General features: G+C 42.1%; 1 protein-coding gene across 2 annotated transcripts in view; it reads left to right on the top strand.

Annotated features, from left to right (window-relative positions):
* AGAP2 (ArfGAP with GTPase domain, ankyrin repeat and PH domain 2) overlaps positions 1–19,953 on the top strand; it is a 296,663-nt gene that overhangs the window by 228,239 nt on the left and 48,471 nt on the right. For both annotated transcript variants that reach the window (XM_089692703.1, XM_089692695.1), the window contains exons 10-11: positions 6,854–6,958; positions 15,936–16,119. In XM_089692703.1, the coding sequence (XP_089548829.1) occupies positions 6,854–6,958; positions 15,936–16,119 (289 nt within the window). The remainder of the gene's footprint in view (positions 1–6,853; positions 6,959–15,935; positions 16,120–19,953) is intronic.

Below are 19,953 nucleotides of genomic sequence, written 5' to 3'. Positions count from 1 at the left end.
GTTTGGACAGGGGAAAAATTCAACCAAAAGGAATTTCAGCCCCAGGTAGTAGTTTGATGGGACAATCATAGGACCCGTGAGGTGGCAGGGTGTCAGCTCCCTTTTTATTGAAGACATCCAAAAATTTGTGGTAGCTTTGCTGTTCTTATCTCTAGGCTAACCTTAGGCTTGTGTTTCTTTCTGCTTTTTTTTTCCCAATCCCCACATATCTTCTAACATTCTGCTAAAACTTTGTAACAGTACTGCTTGGACCTTGAAGAAGGGAAAGCTTGTCCTCAAAATTGTATGTTAGTGCAAATAAAAAAAGTATCACGGACAGTACTGAATTATTCCTGTTGCAAGTGCACTAATACGGCTACGATCACCTCAAGCAAAATGGTAGGCTTCCAGAACTATCAGATGGAACTCATCATCAGAGTCCATACACAGTAGCGTAGAAGACTGGGCTGAATCTCTTGTCAGGCAATGCTCCCGGAAATAGGCAGAAAGGAAGTCCACTTTCCCCGTAGTCCAGTTAATATGGGGATTATGTGCCTGAAGCCATGGCATGCCCAGGATGACAGGATATAGAAGTGATGAGATGACATCCAGGCGTAACAGTTCCTTGTGGGCAGATGTTGAGGTGGATACAGGTAGTAAACTTGTTTCCTGAGTTACGGCCCTGGATTTAATGCTGGTTCCATCCGCCAGATATACAGAGTCCCTGGGCTTTAGTTTGTAAGGGGAACTGATGCTGGGCTGCAAAAGACTGGTCTATGAAACAGCTGCATGCCCCAGAATCAATAATGGCGGACACCGGAAGGACCTTTTCCGGAAGCTGAAAAAAGATGGAAAGGGTTACTTGCACTGAAATAGGTAGTGCAGATGAGTTACTGGTGGAAGAGATGGATAAGCACTTACGAAGCTTGGATGGGCAATTCTGCACATAGTGACCTGCTGTTCCACAGTAGAGGCATATGTTATTTATTCGCCACCACTGGCGTTCTTCCGGCAATAGGGATGGGCGCAGCAGGCCCAGTTGCATAGGTTCAGGCTTGTCTGGTTCTGGCATGGCCACGGGTGTCACTGAAGGTGCTGGATTGGCAGAAGATGACACCCTAGGAAGCATCCATACAGGACAGGTCTGGCCAGAGGATCTTTCCCCGCGTCGCTCTCTGAGTCTTCGGTCAATCTGGATTGAAAGATCTGTCAGTCCTTCTAATGAACTGGGTACCCCCACTCTGGCTAATTCATCCTTTAGGGGTTCCGAGAGTCCCATGCGAAATTGATAACACAGGACTGCATCGTTCCAGTCTGTGTCAGCGTTCCAGTGTCTGAATTCAGTCACATATTCCTCAACAGCCCTGCAGCTTTGCTGGACTTTGTGAAGGGCCGCCTCTGCCGAGGCTGAACGTTGAGGGTCATCATAGAGATGTGCCATGGTATCAAAAAAACCTTCAGCGTGGACAATTGGGCATCTTCTTTTTTAGGAGATGATGAGACCAGGTCTGGGGTTCTCCTTGTAGCAAGGAGATGACGAATCCCACCTTGGTGGCCTCTAATGTGCAGGGTTGCAATGCAAAAAATAGCTGACATGCGTTGCGGAACACACGAAATGTAGTCCGATCCCCGCAGAATCTCTCTGATGTGGGCATTCTCGGTTCAGGCAGAAGCATCATAATGGTGGAAGTGGCTGGAGCAGCGGCCTGGGAAGTAGAAGGAGCTGAGGTAGTACTGGCGGAGGATGCAGTATTCGGGTTCATGGGTGTTGCCAGAGCCTGGAGGTGACTTTCGACCTGCGAATAACCCTCCTGAAGACTTTTGATAGCTTGGGTCAGTGCAGTGATATGTTGGCAGATTTCCTCAAGCGGGGAGGCCCCTCTTTTAGGTTCCAACATGGCCATTTGGTACTGTCACGTACCTGATTGTGGAGCCTGAGATGTAGAGGAGGGTCTCACTTGCGGCTCTGGCTCAGGGGCCCTGGTAAGGTGACAGGGAGCACCAGAGCACAGGCGGGCATGAGGGCCTGGTGGGAATCTGGGGACGGATGTGCGTCTGGAAACGCAGGAGCGGCTGGAGGAAAGCACACTGGCAGAGGTGCAGCGTAGTCAGGCAGCTGAAGCTCGGGCAGATGTGCAAGTGCAGGATACTTGCAGGGTAGCTGGTAGGAGGCAGGATCAGAGTAGGCATAGTCAGGAGGTCCAGTTCAGCAACAAGTGGACAAGGTCAGGTAAAATTGGCAGGCAGAAGAATAGTCGGTGGGCAGGCAGAGGTCAAGGCAGGTGGCGTTCTAGCGAGGTCAATTGACAGGTCAGGATCAACAAGGCAAAACAAATAGCAGAGTAAACTGGAGCACAGGATAGAGACCAAACGGCAATGTGGCAGTCTCATCCAAGTTTAAATAGGCCGCCCGACATCAAAGTGACTGGCCACGAATCCCTCCATTACAGGTGCTTTTAAAAACACAGAATATAGACACAGAGCTCATACTTTGCTGAGTCTACCTTAAAAAAATTTACTTGATCACAATAGTTCATGACTACCTAGCAACCAACATCTTTTGTATTGTGCAATATATTATAAACAATTTCAAGAGGAGGGGTCAAGAGTAAGTAACATACAAAATGTTGGGGGTTAGGAATCTGTAATGCAAACAACATCTCTCTCAATTCCTCTTCCCCTCCAGTACACATATATATTTCCCTCCCCAAACCCTCCCCTCACCGCAAGTACACATCCCCCCCCCTCCCCAATTCACCTGCAACCCCTGCAGTACACTTCCACCATCTTCCCCTCCAACCCCTCAGTACACTTCTCTGCTTCTTCCAACCCCCACCCCAGTACACATCATTGCATATCAGAGCTGAGGAGGAGTTTCTCCCAGCTTTGAGTTGCAAGTCTACCAGTTGGCATTTGCAGGAAAAATGGTACTGCAGTGCTGAAAATTTGAATTTAAAAACATCACTAGTCATTTTGGGATGGGGACCTGGGCCATCCTGCAAGAGATGAGGGCCCTGGGTGCCTAATGGTAGTGACATCACTGGGTCTTTTTCTGTCCTATCAATCACCATTCATGCTAATAACCCAATATCTTCTGGCACCTAAATTAGCATAATAATGCTTTAGGATATACTATTCATGACGCAAAATGGCAATTTTTGGATTGATAATGCACGGTTACATTCAGTGACCCTAAAAGGCATTCACCTAACAGGCCTATCTGTCATTGGAAAGCACATGGCTTTAGTTTAAATGAGAAATATGTGTAAGAATTAACACTTTCTAAACGAATGCATGGTTATAATGTATAACTGCTATGTGCGAAAATCTATAGATGTTATACTAGAGGTGTTACTCTGTACTCTGTGATAAGTAACAGTACTATTATCATTACCACAGTCTTTAATGATTTCACAGGCATATAAGATATCTGTGTTTTTACTTCTAAGGGTGAATATTTCTCCACACTTTTATAGCTATATTACAGAACTATACAGCACAACCAACAAAAGGATTTTTTGGTTTTCTTACTCTTATGGTATTACACTTATGGAAAAAATATATATTTTTATCATTTGTATTTCTTGGTTTTTCACATTCACATTGCATAGGAATAATTGATATTTAGTACTTGCAACCAACAGTTCTAAGTAAAATCATTTTACCGAGGCTCTTATAAGAGCTGTCATTTTTGTAAACAGGGCCAGCAGCTGCACCTGACCACTCACAGTTGAAATTTGCCCAGCCTAAAATTAAATTGCTTGTGGGAATGTAGCCTTACTGTAAGTTTTTAATGGGCCAGTAATAATTATGGATGTTCATAGCAAATATGGTGTAGTAATTTCAGTGATAATATTAACTAGTTACGCTCCAGGGCCATTTTTACAATTATCAACACTCCTCGCTGATATCACCAACTATGGAAGGTAATTCAGCATTATTACAGCTCCAACAGTAAAGAACCCCTTACATAGTTTAAGGTTAAACCACTTCTCATCCAACCTCATTGAGTGGCCATGTGTCTTCCTAAGTCTTCTTAGACTGAATAGTTTTCTCCCTCTGTTAAAATCACAAGTTACTGTAGATATTTGTATATTGCAATCTTATCTTCAGTTAAGTGTCTCTTTTCCAGGGAGAATATATTTATTGTTTGTCATTTCTCATAACTGAGGTCATCCAGCCCTCCTACTAGCTTTGTTACCTATCTCTGGACTTCCTCTAGTTCTAGCACATCCTTCCTGAAGACTGGTGTCCAGAATTGGAGGGCATATTCAATATGTGGCCAAACCAGAGTTTGGTAAAGTGGCAAAATTATAGTTGTATTTCTTGAGTAGATATCCTTTTTAATGCATGCTAAGTCTGCTAGCTTTGCTTGCTGCAGCGTGGCATTGCATACTATTGCCGAGCCTGTGATTTACTAGGACCCTCAGATCCTTTTCCACCCTCAATTCCTCCAGAGATTCTCCCCTTAGCCAGTAACTTGCATTCATGTTTTTAGCCCCTGAATGCATTACTTTCAATTATTAATATTGAACCTCATCTGCCATATAATTGCCCACCCCTCTATTTTTGAGGTTCTCTTGTAACATTTCTATATCCTGTTGTGAAGTTATTACTCTGCTTATCTTTGTATCGTTAGCAAACACTGGGATTTAACTATTTTTATTTATACCAACCTCTATATCATTTATGAACAAGATAAAAGGAAATTGGTCCTAGGACAGAGCCATAAGGTACCCCACTTACAACTCCAGATCAAAAACCAGATACACCATGTCCACAGACCTTCCACTATCCAGCTTACAACTCACTTTCCCATAGAATGTTAACAGGTTGGTCTGTCAAGAATGCTCTTTTATAAATCTATGCTCTTCACTACAAATGATATTATTTTCATCAATAAGTTCTTGGATATCATCCCCTTCAATAGTTTACATACTATCAATGTTAGGCTGACTGGCCTATAGTTTCCATGTCTATATCTTGGCCCTTTTTGAATATTGGTACCACATTAGCTTTTTGTCAATCAACTGGTAGCACTCCAGTTAGTAAGCTGTCCTTAAAAATTAGGAATAATGGTCTGGCTATAACATAGCTAAATTCTTTGTGGACTCTCAGGTGCAAGCCATCTGGTCCTGGTGATTCTTCTGTTAGTCACAAGGGTACATTCCGTGCTGTGTTACTAACAATACAGTATTGTTTAACGGTGACCACTCGGCCTTTTATTTTTTAAAGGACATTTTTTTGTGTTAATATGCCTTTTTACAATAGAATTTAGCCACCCAGCTTTACCTTTATATTTGTTACCCATTTGAACAAACTAGCTAATGTCATTATTTAACATATGAACACTCCCATTTTCACGCAGTGTTCTTTGTTTGTAAAATTTGATCCCATTTAAAGTTGTTTATCATGGAGTCCAGTTTAGGAAAGGTAGCTCTTTTGAAATATAGTGTTCTTGTCCTAGCCTTGTGTCTCCTTTTCCTATTATTCACATTGAGCATAATTACTCTGTGATCACTGTTTCCTAAGTTATCCATTACTTCCACATCTGCAATCAGATCTGTATTGTTTGTAATTAGTAGGTCTAGCAGAGCATTATTTCTAGTTAGGACATGCAATTGACACATGAAATTGTCCTGCAAGACATATAAGAAATGCCGAGCCTTAGATATCTAAGAAGTTCAATTTGCTCAGTCAGTATCCAGGTAGTGAAAGTCCCCATGATAATAACACTTCATTGCTTTGCCACCATTTGCATCTGTGGGAGGAGATGGGTCTCCTCTTCATTCCTCAGGTTAGGGGGCCTGTAGTATACACCCACTATTAATTTCGTGTTTGTTTATACCCTCCAGCGACAAAGATTCCAACTCCTCCCTTGCTCCACCAGAAATGTCATCCCTTGTATTCACTAGTAAATCATTCTTGACACACAGATACACCTCTTGCCATCCGATAAATGGAGTACTCCTGGACAGTCATAAGCCGGTTATGTGAGCTGTCAAACCAGGTTTCTGATACTTCCACGACATGTAAATCCTTCTCATGTATGAGAATTTCCAGTTCTTCTATTTTTATTAACCAAACATTGTGAGCATGCCTTTTACTTTTGTACTGGCACATATTGTTTTCTCTTTGTTTGTTGTGAGGCTGCAATAGGATTCTGCCAGGCTACACATATTGGTCTTAGGTATTCTAGCTACACTACCTATATTGCCCAAAGTAACACCCTCTGACCTCTGCTCACTGCCAACTATAGCTTCCTCTGATTCCCCCCCCCCTTTCCCATCACCTAGTCTAAAAGTTTTCTTTTGGTGGTATTTTCTTCTAATAGTTAGTTTTCTATATACCTTATAGACTAAAAGACTTAAAGCTGAAATGCAGCTTTTCCTTTTATCATCCCACGTAATACAGGCTGCTCTACTGAAATAAGAATCTAACGTCTATTCTAATGTCATTGCATACTGTGAGCTTCTTACAGCATGCACTATAAGCTGCTTTAACCTCAGTACCAAAGATACAACAGATCCCAGTAGCTATCCCAGCAGGTTAATACCTGGCATGGAAAGACTCTACGATGTATGATGTTTGGCATTATTCTTCTAGGTAATCATTCCTACTGCCATGCGTATTACTACACACATAAGTCCTGGCACACTCTGCATTTCTGCCCTTTTTATTTATGTATTTTTTTAAACTATCAAACAAAATGTAATGCTTACATCTTAGAGAATTTAGGTCACACACGGGAAGGGGTAGTGGGTTGGCCACGGCTGCCTAATAATGTTTAACAATTGTGAAAAGTGTTATCTTTTAGCATAAACTGTTTTGAACAGTGATGTCTTTAAAACATTTTGTACTTCTTACATTGCAGAGCTTTTTAATGAAACGCAGTGGTAATTCTCTGAACAAGGAGTGGAAGAAAAAGTATGTTACACTGACAAGTAATGGAGTATTGCTCTATCATCCAAGTATTAATGTGAGTATATTCACCACTCTATCTTTCTGTAACACACAGTTTTTGTAAAGGATAAATACAGTAAGTGTGGCCGTTTACAAAAAACAAAAAAGACAAAAACAGATCAAAGATAAAATAACAATGTTGAAAATAGCACCTGTTGCTGATGGAAAGTCTACTACATTAAAAATTTCAGTCACTGTGATCCCTGTATACTGTGTTGGGGAAAAGTTTATACTTAACCTGTATTATTGTATTGTAATCTAGTGAATAATTGTCTGGTTCAGAAGAGTCTTGCCTCACTCCCTGATAGAATTGCATTGGCTTCTTTCTTAGTGTGTTGATATAAGGCCATGAGGATAGAAATTTTTCAGTGTAGGAGAAGCGTGATCTGTGATTGGGCAAAACCATGTTGTGGTATAATACAAACATCATTTTCACCAGCTATGTAGGCAGTGCTCAAAAGCTTTAAAAAAGAAGTCTCTCTTCAATTTTTTGAATGCTTTGCTGCATCTTCCAAAGTGCTGTCTATGCTAGCTGCTTTGACATGCAGCACTCTTCTCCATTTCCAAGCACTTGGCTTGAGACAAGTGTCTCACTAAGAATGCAGAGAGAAAGGAACTTTCAGCTAAAATCTTCTTGAAGAGTAGACAAGTGCTTATTGATGGAGAAAAGTGACATTTGTCAAAGCAGCCATTTCCTTGCTAGGTGCACTTTCAGTTCACTGTATAATGAGAGAGTGCTCTGTCCAACCTCACAGCTAGCCTTCAACAGCACCTAGTGTAGAACTACCCCCTTAGGAGTCACTGAGTTATTTTTGGGCTCCCTGTCGTTCTGGACCCCTTTCTGAAAGCCCAACCCCTGCTGGCACTATAGGATTCTTTTGACCAGAAAGTAAACACACACAAATTAAAATAAACCGATATGAGGTTTATATTAAACTTCAATGTAAGCTTGGTTAGACAGTACACAATGGTGTTGGTATGTGGAATGGCAATTATTACTCTTAACAACTCTAAGCAAAGAAGCAACACAGCAGAATCTCAATCAAGTGTTAGCAAGCCTGCTTTTCAGAAGTTAACCCAATACTTTCAACCTGAGGTGTTGTCAACCCCAGTGAGCAATGAAAACAAGCAACAGTAGAACTAGCTCACTTTGGGCCCTCAGAATCTGATGGCAAAGCTTAAATCTGAGATAGAAAGAGCTCTTTGACCAGGGTAGTCAATGTCCCTTTAAATGCAGTGAGGATTCTTTTGTGTGCACTTTGGGCCCAGTTGGTGCACAAGTAGGGAAGGGTAAAAATGACAGTCCCTCAAAGGATTAATGCAAGGAAAGGAAGAAAGAAGAAGTACTTTCCCTTTAAGTGGCACTTGACTTGGATGCTGTCCTCTTTAATGCACTGAGAAAAGGCAGCTTTAGGCAAATAAGGTGTCAAATTGGCAAAAGGGCTTTTTGGCAAAGGGCAACTCCACTCTGGGCTGCAGTAACCAATGGCAATGGTGGTAGAAGTTCCTTTAGGAGAGCAGGCCATTGGCTAAGAGAGCACTGGTGTGATCCGGCCTTCAGAAAGCATGCACTGCGGTCAGCTCTGATGATTGGACTATGCTGCAAATGTGTTCAACTGTAGCGCAGGGGCAGACTGACCATTTGGAAACTCGGGAACTGCCCGAGGGCCCGGGGTCAGTAGGGGGCCCCATGAGATGCCCCTTTTTCATAGGCTTTTTTGAGTTTGGCCAAGGACACAGGGGCCCTATGATCCCCTATTGCCCGGGGGCCCTATGAGTTGTCAGTCCGCCCCTGCTGTAGCGGCTGTGGCAACTAGGTTGCAACACGTGTTAACTGAATGCAGTGTCTGCAACTTTGTGTAGGAAAAGTAGCAGATATGAGAAGAATGTCAATGTTCTCTTGTTTAACTGGTGTATGGGACTCACTTCACCCGATCATTGGCTTCCAGCAGGTCCTGGCTCTCTCTCAGCATGGATGAGGGCCACTTGCAGCATTCCGTCTAGCCAGCACACTGCGGTTCATCTACTGGCAGACTGTATCGCTGAACAGGGTGGCAAGGCTAGTGGTCAGTGATTCCTTCTTGCCTCTCCTCTCTCTAGCTCTACAGCCTGGTCTGGCTTCCCAGCAGTCAGCACAACTCTCTCTGCTTCTGATCTCCAGCTCTCTCCTCTATTGCTTCCTGTCCAGTCTCCTGAGCCTCTGTATATATCTGCCCCCACCCACACGTCAGCTCTTCTGGGCAAAGTAGTCTTCTGATACACTGCACCCCAGCATGCAAGGTCCATGAGGCTGCTCTGCAGAGTGAGTGCCACTGAATTGCATGACACTGCCATCTTGCGTTGGTTTTAACATCCTGCAGCTGACATTACAGCAAGGTGTTACACAAGGAAGATGGGACATGGTACCACATTATAGAAATAGAAGTGAGACTTCTTCTTTAATGTCTATGTTGACTGGCTTTGGCCTTCTTGCATCAGTTGACATCAGTTTGAGACACTTCTGAATTCACTGAAATTTGTATTTCACCAGGTGTGCTACTCCAAACCAATATTCAATCTGCTTTAAGCAGGTTTTAAGCAGGTTTTGCACTTTCATAGACATGTATGGTCAGGTGGGGAACAAAAGCCTGTCAACATAGGCCCTTAAAGTTGAACTCTGGGATAAGCAAATATTATCTAAATAACCAGGGCTTGTGTATTCATGCATGAATCTTTGTGTACTTTGCACATTTCTTCCAGATCTGTGTAGTAATCCAGTATGAAAGTTTGGGGGGGGGGGGGGGTTACCGAAACAGAATCTGGTGCAGCTGTGCATAGTAACCAATCAGCTTCTAACTTCAGCTTGTTCAATTACACTTTGACAATAAGCCCTGGTTCACACTGGATCCGACTTTGAAATCATACAACTTAAAGTCGCACAAGTTTCAAAGTCGCATGTCAGTACGACTTCAAGTACTACTTGGCAGACATCTGTGCATCTCCATGTATGTATGTCTATGCAAGTCGCACCTGAAATTGCAAACAATAGTGCAGGGACTACTTTCAAAATCCGTGACTGACTCCGATTTGAACAGTTCCATTGCCGACAATAAGATGTGATTTGTCATGCGATTTGAAACTGGAAAATCGCATGACAAGTCACACTGGTGTGGACCAGGGATAAAACCTGAAAGCTGATTGGTTACTATGAACAGCTGCACCAAATTCTCTGTGCACCAGTTTTAGTAAATCTCTCCCAATGTCTTTGCGCAAGAGCTTCTTGTAATAAAGACCGATCACTGCTGCTCTTCATTTGCTCTGGGTCACGGCTTCACCCCCTTCTCTAGATTTCTGCAGACAGGCTGTGGTGGGAGCACCTGCTGAGCCCATCCCACAGCTTTGCTCTCTGCACAGGCTATGTACAGCACATTGATGATGTCACTACTATTTTGCAAGGTAAAAACTGGGTTTGCAAATATATTTGGAGCATACACAGTGAATTTGTGTCCTTTGTGATTATTTAAAAATATATTTAAATGAAAGTTTCTGTGCCTGAATTTCAGCTTGGGATCCCATTGATATAGTGCTTTAAAGGTAGCTGAGTTGTTGGGCTGTCCTGATGCAGTATCACAAGTGTAATGTAGCGTGGTGTAGCTTTTCATTCTGAAATCAGAAGAAGGATTTGACATAACCTAATGTTTATGTATTCTACCTGTCTGATTGTAGTGCATGTACATATGTCTGAGTAAATTATTTGTTTAGTTTCTGGTCACCTTCTATGGCTGTCTTAGCTAAAGTTAAACAGCAATTCTAGGCAACAAATGTAGGCAATCGATGAACTAGTACTGCTATCCAGAAAACACTGCTGCTATGCAATAATCAAAAAATTCAATTTACCAGAATCTGAATTCTTTGTAATCTTATGTGCTGCATGCTTCTTGTATCACAATTCACACTCAGGTTTAAAGGCAGGTTTGAAGCTGATTGATGTTTTTGAAAAGTTTCTTAGGACTGACATTTTTTACAGCAGGCTTTCTGTATGTGAGAAACAGTAACAGGCCTGCAGTCTTTGTTTGAGAACAGCTTTCCTGCATCACATATTGGATTTCTAAAACCACCAGATTACTGACAGATGGGATTGGCGTGAACCGGTGCACTACAGAAATGCCTGAATTTAATAGAGGCTGGACCAGGGGCAGTCTCCTGCTGTGGTCTCAAAAATGCAAGAGGCCGTTTCAGCCCTTATTGATGTGGTAAATGCATATATCTATTAATTTAATATTCCTCTGTGCTGACTGAAAGCACCCTGAAGGGTACTGGGTCCCACCTGAGAGTTTTCACGGTTCCCCCTTTGAGAGGTAATTTGGTAAACGGTGGCCCATACCCACAGTGGATCTGCCAGTTAGCAGTTAAACCATAAAACCTGTAGAAAGCATGCTTACCTCTAAGGATTGTGCTCAACAGCAGTTAGAATCCTTTCTTAGGCCTAATTCACACTAGTGCCGGCTGTGTGGCCCACGTTTGCATGGGCACGGCAGCCCATTTGTTTGACTGGGCTGCTGTGCCTGCATTTCACACATGGAAAAGGTGCATGCATCTTTTCCAAAACTCATCCGCATGGCCTTTTTGACCACGTGGTTTCTGTGCAGTTCCCACACCCACGATCACTCTGCAGCATAAAATGCGTGGGGGTACAATTCAGAATGAATGGCATACCTGTGCGTCCTGCAAGAGAAACTCGATGCAGCTGCGGATGGCTGCGGGTGCAGAAACAGGTGCAATTCCTGCACCCGCAACCAGCCAGCAGCATGCGGAATAGTGTGAACCAGGGCCTAAATCTCAGTTTTCTCTGGCACGTTTTGTCCTCCTCCTGAGTTGGCTGTGACACTAACTGTTATAGAGGAAGTGGAAACACATGTCTGGATCCTTACACTTCATTTGTGATGGTTTATTAGAAGCATTTAAACCGTGTCTCTCATTAGTCTGATGTTCATACAGATGCGCAGAGCACTCTGGTTAAGGTGCTGAAATGCTGATTCCATATCCAAGGAGCACATGACTCACTTAGATTTCAAAAGATGTCTCTTCATACCTACAGTTGGTACCACCACACAGAGCATACACCTGCCTCAATGTAAGGGGTCAAAGGAAAGGTTGAGTCCCACTCTTTACCTTCATCTACTTCTGCACTAGGTGATCCCAATCCCTCAGAACCTGATTTTCAGATAGCCCACAAAGCTAGAAGTCAGAATCCCTCCAAAGCTGTACTTTCTGCATGAAGGTGCACTCCCACTTCTACAAGCAGGAGGCCAATTGTGAATCTTTGCAGGTCCTTGGCTAATTTTCCTTGAGCAAATTTAGTTACAGTAAGCACACCTCTAAGTTCATAGGCTAATCCCTTGCCGTTGGCACTCTACTATGTTGTTCCATCCCTTTTCTGTTCTAATGTACAGGCTAATGCACATTTCCCAGTCTCTTTGGCTTTCTTTCACCCCTGGATCCCTTGCTGGATTTCGTGGATCCCAGGTAGGGTTCCTATTCCTCTGTGTCACAGAGACACACCTGATACTTATCAGAGCTTTGTCTCCTGTGTTTGCCCTACTACCATTTCCTGACATCCCTATGGGATACCAGATGACCTCTAGTGAAGAGAGTAAGCATCATAGATCATATGGACAACAACTTGCACACTTGCAAGACTTGGTCAGACCTGGCTTTGTCAGCTTTTTGCGTTGGAAATGGTCTCACCTGTAGGTGAGGGTAATCAACAGTTTCTTGCTGAAAAGGTCCACAGCATGTTTATTCTCAGGTTTCTCATCATCAGAAAGTTTCAGTAGCGAGAATTGTTGCGGAGCCCTCATGTCATGGTCAGCTTCAGCCCCTTTCTCAGCTGTTGCTGGTCTAGTTCTTAAACCGTCTAATGCATCTGTCTCTGTGGTGTCTGTCTTTGTGGACCAGGTGTGATCATGTTCAGTGTGTTGTTAGGGACTCATCTCCCCATATCCAGGGGCTGTCTCTCACTGTAGATCAAACACTTGCATTATGGTCTTCCTGAACAGGTGGTTCTTTCCTCATCATAGGATCCTGCTTTGGGCAGGTCCACTGGTTGGATACCTGCTGCTTTGTGTTCAACATTCAGAAGGAATGCGAGTCATTCTTGTGTCAGGAGAGGTAGTCTGGATCCAGCACTGGATGATCCCATGAATCTCAAACTTGCATTGATCCCTTAAGTACAATCCTTTGGTCCCTTTCAACTGGCAGCCTCTGGACATTGAGGAAAGGTTGAGGCACCTAGCCACTACTCAAACACTGCATGTAAGGTGCAGATCATCAGCAGAGAGCCCGGTGCCTCCCTGAATTGTTAGCAAGCAGAAATCACTAGTCTCCTGCTGCAGGTATCCTGGTGCAGAATCAGGGGATGTTTTAATCACTACATTTGACTGGCCCACCTGGGGTTTGGTCCTCCTTCCTTGGCTGGTTCACAAACTCTTAAGGATGGTCTTTCGGACCCTTTGCCTTAATTTGCTTTTAATTAGGTGAATGTTCTTTACTTTCCAGCTAAGATTCTTGCTCCTCACTCAACTGATGCTGGCAATTCGCTGGATCTGGGAGATCAGAAACGTTCCTAGACCTGTGATTTGACTCTAGGGATAGGAATCTTGTGCTTCACCAGGATCCCTCTGGGGTTGCTCAGAGGCATTTTTATTTTATTTTTTAATTTTGAGGTATAAAAAGGGATGCAGTACTACACGCAGTAGTAAGTGGCAATAATCATAATAAATGGCTAGTGTGCATGGGCATAATGTGACTCGTAAAATACATAAATAGAAATAGAAACACAGAAAATGCCCAAAGGAACTTTGAAAGACACATTCAAAGTAATAAAAAATCTTTTTTACATTTTATTAAAGGTATACTTTCTAAAAAATTCATAAAAAAGAGACTTGATATTCATATGTTATTCATACATTGATGAAAATGTAACTTGATCATAAGCAATCAAAGGTAATATATGAGTGGATAAGGTCTTGCCCAATACTCTCTACATGTTTCGTGAGACAACGTCTGCTTCCCCAGGAGATGCAAAAACTTCAGAAAATGTAGATCCATAAAATATCAACATAGTCAATGCTGATATTGATAGTGTTGTGTGTCTACATTTACATCTACATCACTTCACACCCCATATATGCTGTTATGTTCTAGTTTATCAAGGGCTTGACCCAGTTTATTGTTGACCGCATCAGGTTGTGGGTCTTTTCTTTCTTACATGGGAATATTTTTGGTGTACCATCTGTTTTTGTTGGGTTCAGGTTGATCAGTTTTTCACTTGCTCCTAGATTTGGTGTTTCCTTCCAGATAGAGTAGTTGCCCTCTAGTGGTGACCTTTTCTATCTGATCTTATTATTATTATTATTATACAGTATTTATATAGCGCTAAAAGGTTTGCTCAGCACTGTACATTATAGTTGGCGACAGAACATGACACAATACAGTAACAAAACAAAACAATACACGAGGGATTCAAGGGCCCTGCTCTTTCGAGCTTGCAATCTAAGAGGGAGGGGATAGTGGTACAGGAGGAAGTGGCTGTGGGGGATGGAGTGGTAGGAGGAGTGGAGGAGATCGGCTGTTAGGTGAGGGCGGGTTAGGCTTCCCTGAAGAGATGATCTTAAGCATTAGATTGATTTTCTGTGTCCTCACTCTGGTCATGTTGGCAGGTTCCCCTGTTTTTTGGGGGGTCTGGACTTTGGTATCAGATCCGGGCATTGGACTTTTAGGCTGCTCTAGGGCCACAGGCAGTCCTCAGTTTTGTTTTGTTCAGCCTGTCAGTGGTTTTTTCTCAGTTGCTCACCCCTAAGTTGTACTGCTTTTGGACGTTTCTGGGTCCCAAAATGGACAAGTTAGAAAATAGGATTTTTGTATTCACTTGGCATTCATTGAGTGACATAGGTCCCACCCTCTGTGTTATGATTCATAATTCTACTCTTGAAACTGCTTGGGTAGAGGAGGGGATATCTTAGGCTGGCCTACATTTTTCTCGTTTGCCATTGAATCTCTTTAACTTGGTCAGAGGTTTGATACATAGGATAAAGATATTGGAGGACAGAAGGCAAATGTACTTTTTAATCCAGCCATATGAAAGGTTTTGTAGGAATACATTATAAAACCCTGGCTGAATGGGAGAATAAAAGGTTTTTTTTATCTGTACCCTGTAAGAGGGGTAACTTATAAGTTTAGGGTACAATGTCATGGGCAAAAAAAAAATAGTTCTATAAAGGCAATTCCACCATTACAATTTTTCATTCCATTGTTTGCACTTTGATTTCACCAAAAGTTTTAACACATAATCTGAAAATAAGACTATGTAGAAACATAGGCATATGTCAAGAAACAGCAGTGGTCAGAATCTGGTTCTTTTCCTCAATTTTCTCACATATGTCTTTAAAACATATGTGATGCCATCAACAAAATATTTTTTTTCTTCATTGAATGGAGTATTTTTTCATATGATTGTGCTTTATTGTGTGATCAGGTAAGCAAGTGGAGTGTGTTTTGAAAAAAAAATAGCACTGATGTTTTATTGTTATTTCATGATTTCAAATCGCATTCACAGATTATATTTGCAAAAATCATAATTTCTTCTAATTGCTGTGAGTACCTTGCAGATGGATGTACTAGTATGCTTTTTTTTTTTTTTTTTTACCTCTTTGGCCCTCTTAATTCTGTTTCTGTGAAGCATAGACCCCTGGAGACCATAGCTTTGAGAGGATGTTATCAAAAGCTCTTATGAGCATGGTAACAATAAGAGGGGTGACAATTATAGCCAATATTATCAATATAAACTAATTAAATAGAGAAGCTTTCCTTTGATTAGTTAGGATAAATAAACAAAAAATAAAAAACAGATATCTGATGTACTGCATGTGCTTTTCCCTTCCTACCCAAATTTTCAATATTGAATAATTAAAACTGTGATTGGTGATTAAATTTATAATTTGTCTGTCTTGTAGGACTACCTGCACAACGCACATGGGAAGGAGATGGACCTTTTGAGAACAACAGTGAAAGTGCCTGGAAAGAGACCTCCTAGAGCTATCTCTACTTGCGGCCCATCAGCTAGTATAAATGGCTTGTTAAAAGATGTTAGCAGCCCCACAGTGACTGATACACCAAGTAACAAGCCACCGACAACAAGTAAGCATGGCTAAAAATGATACTGTCTCATGACTGGAATTCCATTAGAACTGTTAATACTTCTAGTACTTTATCCCTATAAAGAGATAGAAAATGAAAGTGTTAATTTCAGGAGACTGACAACATGTATTTTATGTATCATATGATTTCATACATAACTCCTTATTTTTTCAGAGCTATATGAAAACATGTTTTATTTTAGGATTCTGATTTTCTTTCTTTTTACTCTATATATTTCAAACCACATAACAAATAATTTACACAAGTACCTGTCTGAGCTAAAGAAATACCTTTCAAACTTAGCCTATCATAATGTTTGTAGATTATAGGAGAGAACAGACACATAGGTGTCCTTTTATGAAACAGAGATCAGCGGCGATCCTGATGATAGTTGCTGATCTCCGATCATTAGTGGTTTAGGAAACAGAGATGATCAGCGGAGAACATGTTCTCTGCTGATCATCTCAGCACACAGATGGCCAGTATATGAAGGAGCGATCTCAGCCCTTCACTGGCGATCTGTGTACTCCCTCCAGATTCTCCAGCTCAGAGCTGGAGAATCGGAGGAACCACAAACAAAGCAGCGATAATTTACCACTGCTTAGTAAATGGTGTTTGACTGATCTCTTACTGTAATCTCGTGAGATTATAGTAAAAGCAGCCGTTTTCCAGCGTTGAAAGTGTTTGTAGATCGCTTCTCCCTTAATTCAGAGAACTGATCTACACCGCTTCATAAAAAGGCCTTCACAGGAGAACTGTCTTCTCTGAGAATGCTGGAGAACTGAGCAGCGGTCATTTACCGCTACATGATAAAAGGACACCATAGACAGGGAGAACATACAAACTCTATGCAGATAATGCCCTTGAAGAATTCAAACCCAGGACCCAGATCTACAACCCAAGACTGCTAACAGCTTAGTGACCATCAAATAATTTTTGTAAAATTACCCTCATATAGTCCTCAAATGTTGAAAATATCCTCTATCTTTTCACAGTGAGAGATATAGTATGTAGAATGTTCATAGCTACTGCATTGGTCAAACATGATGAAAGTTAGAAGCTTGCATACCAGGAGAAAAACACTTTTTTTTTAGCAGGCAATTTGTCATCGTCCTGTCACCAGTCTAATGTGCAAGTCCTGAGGCCATTAAACCTTCACTACTAGCTAGTTTGTGTAAAAGAGGTTTGAGTAGCATATAAAATGTACAGGATATAATCAGAAAGGGCAATAACTGAAATATAGTACTGTACAAAATGTGCAGTGTGGACAATTATGGAGGCTTGATTATGGAACTTTGGTTGTACCATTTTCCATGCTGGTTTATAGTCCCTACATTAGCAACAGTAAAGGGGCCCTGATGTTCTCACTGCATCGTTGGTGCCATAATGAAGGTCAAATGCTACAATAATTAATAATCAGCACAGCAAAGATCACAAATGGACTAGTTCCTTCCAATTCTTGCACAGTTACTGGGCAGCTCTTATACTTTACAGACTGCAACTGGGCATCTTCTAAAGGAAAGAACTGGAAGCATGGCTGGGTTACCTGCATGAAAAATTCTCAAGTATGTTTTCTAGAAGCCATAAATACAGCAGGGATATATCTAAAATCTCCAGAAAGTAAAAACACTAGTCTAAAAATCTAAATTCCTCAACCTAAAGTATGCATGCACATTTTCTGTTTTCAAAACTTTTCTGAACACATTCTCTGCTGGTAGGAGAAAAGCAGTATTAAAAACATGCCTAAAGTCATGTTTTGTAAACCCATTTAGGCACATTCAGGCAGGTCAAGCTTTTGGACTTTCATTCATTTCATTGGTCAGAATATTAAGCTGCATTTTATTTCTGCCAGAATGCTCCTCTTGTGAACCCGCAAGTGATTTTGTTTTCTGCTCCTAAATACCTGTAAACACACAGAACACATAGGCTAACACGGAGGGGCATTTAGAAGCAGAAACAAAAAAAAAATGCCCTTAAGTGGCATTTTTTACGACAGATTGTTCCAGAAGGACTTTAAATAACAGGTAAAGAAAACAATATGTTTACATCTTTGATGTTAGAGGAAAATAATATAAGTCAACCTCTTCATACCTGTCTTTCCTAATACTAATTTTGCAGAAAGACAAAGCCTAAGGTTTGAGACCTCAAAACTCCAAACACATGATTATCCATCTACATTAGTATTTGGGGAAGGAAGTTTTGTTGGGTAAAGAGACAATCATACTGTTTATACTCTCTGAAAATAGCTTATTACACTGCTTAAAAAAATTAAAGAAATGCTTTAAAAACACAAGATCTCAGTGGGGAAAAATATCATGCTGAATATCTATACTGATATGGACTGTAATGTGTTAGGAACAAAAGGATGCCCCATCGTTTGATTGAAATGAAAATTATCGAGCTACAGGGGACTGAATTCAAAGACACCCTGAAAAATCAAAGTGAAAAAATGATGCAGCCGGCTAGTCCGATGGTGCTCAGTAATTTGCATGGTCGGCATGTGCTTGTATGCAAGCCTGACAACGTTGGGGCATGCTCCTAGTGAGACGACAGATGGTGTCCTGGGGTATTTCCTCTCAGATCTGGACCAGGGCATCACTGAGTTCCTGAAAAGTCTGAGGTGCAACCTGGCATCATCGGATGGACCGAAACATGATATCCCAGAGGTGTTCTATTGGATTTAGGTCAGGCGAGTGTGGGGGCCATTCAATGGCATCAATTCCATCATTCTCCAAGAACTGTCTGCATACTCTCACCACATGCGGCCAAGCATTGTAGTGCACCAGGAGAAACCCAGGACCCACTGCGCCAGCGTAGGGTCTGACAATGGGTCCAAGGATTTCATTCCGATACCTAATGGCAGTCAGGGCGCCATTGTCTAGCCTGTAGAGGTCTGTTTGTCCCTCCGTGGATATACCTCCCCAGACCATCACTGATTCACCACCAAAACGGTCATGCCGAATGATGTTACAGGCAGCGTAATGTTCTCCACAGCTTCTCCAGGCCCTTTCACGTCTGTCACATGTGCTCAGGGTGAACCTGCTCTCATCTGTGAAAAGCACAGGGTGCCAGCGGCGGACCTGCCAACTCTGCTGTTCAATGGCAAATGAGCTCTATGGTGCCGGGCAGTGAGCATAGGGCCCACTAGAGGATGTTGGGCTCTCAGGCCACCCTCATGAAGTCTGTTTCTGATTGTTTGGTCAGAGACAATCACACTATTGGCCTGCTGGAGGTCATTTTGTAGGGCTCTGGCAGTGCTTATCCTGTTCCTCCTTGCACAAAGGAGCAGATACTGATCTTGCTGATGGGTTAAGGACCTTCTATGGCCCTGTCCAGCTCTCCTAGAGTAACTGCCTGTCTCCTGGAAGCTCCTCCATGCTCTTGAGACTGTGCTGTGGACACAGCAAACCTTCTGGCAATGGCACGTATTGATATGCCATCCTGGATGAGTTACACTGCCTGTGCAACCTCTGTAGGGTCCAGGTATCACCTCATGCCACCAGTAGTGACACTGACCCTAGCCAAATGCAAAACTAGCAAAAAACAGTCAGAAAAGATGGGTAGGGAAAAAAAATGTCAATGACCTCCACCTGTAAAACCATTCCTGTAAACACACACACAAGAGGGCGCAGACTCCCTGTGCATTACTGTCATAACATTTAATCAGATGTCAAAAGACAAAAACATACTCACAAACGTATGGAAACAACAAGCATATATAAGAAACACTGCCTTAGAAGGCCCGTCTCATCTCAAAGCCATCTGGTAGGTAGCTAATGCATTTCAGGAATCATGCTCCCTTCCTCAGAGCTGATAAACTCTTGTGTGTGTTTA

The sequence above is a fragment of the Staurois parvus genome, unplaced genomic scaffold (assembly GCF_062004578.1).
Source record: "Staurois parvus isolate SC_StPar_1 unplaced genomic scaffold, SC_StPar_1.0 ptg000023l, whole genome shotgun sequence".
Classification (NCBI taxonomy): domain Eukaryota; kingdom Metazoa; phylum Chordata; class Amphibia; order Anura; family Ranidae; genus Staurois; species Staurois parvus.
Note: the sequence above shows the minus strand (reverse complement) of the source record. Positions and strands in the feature narration are given on the sequence as shown.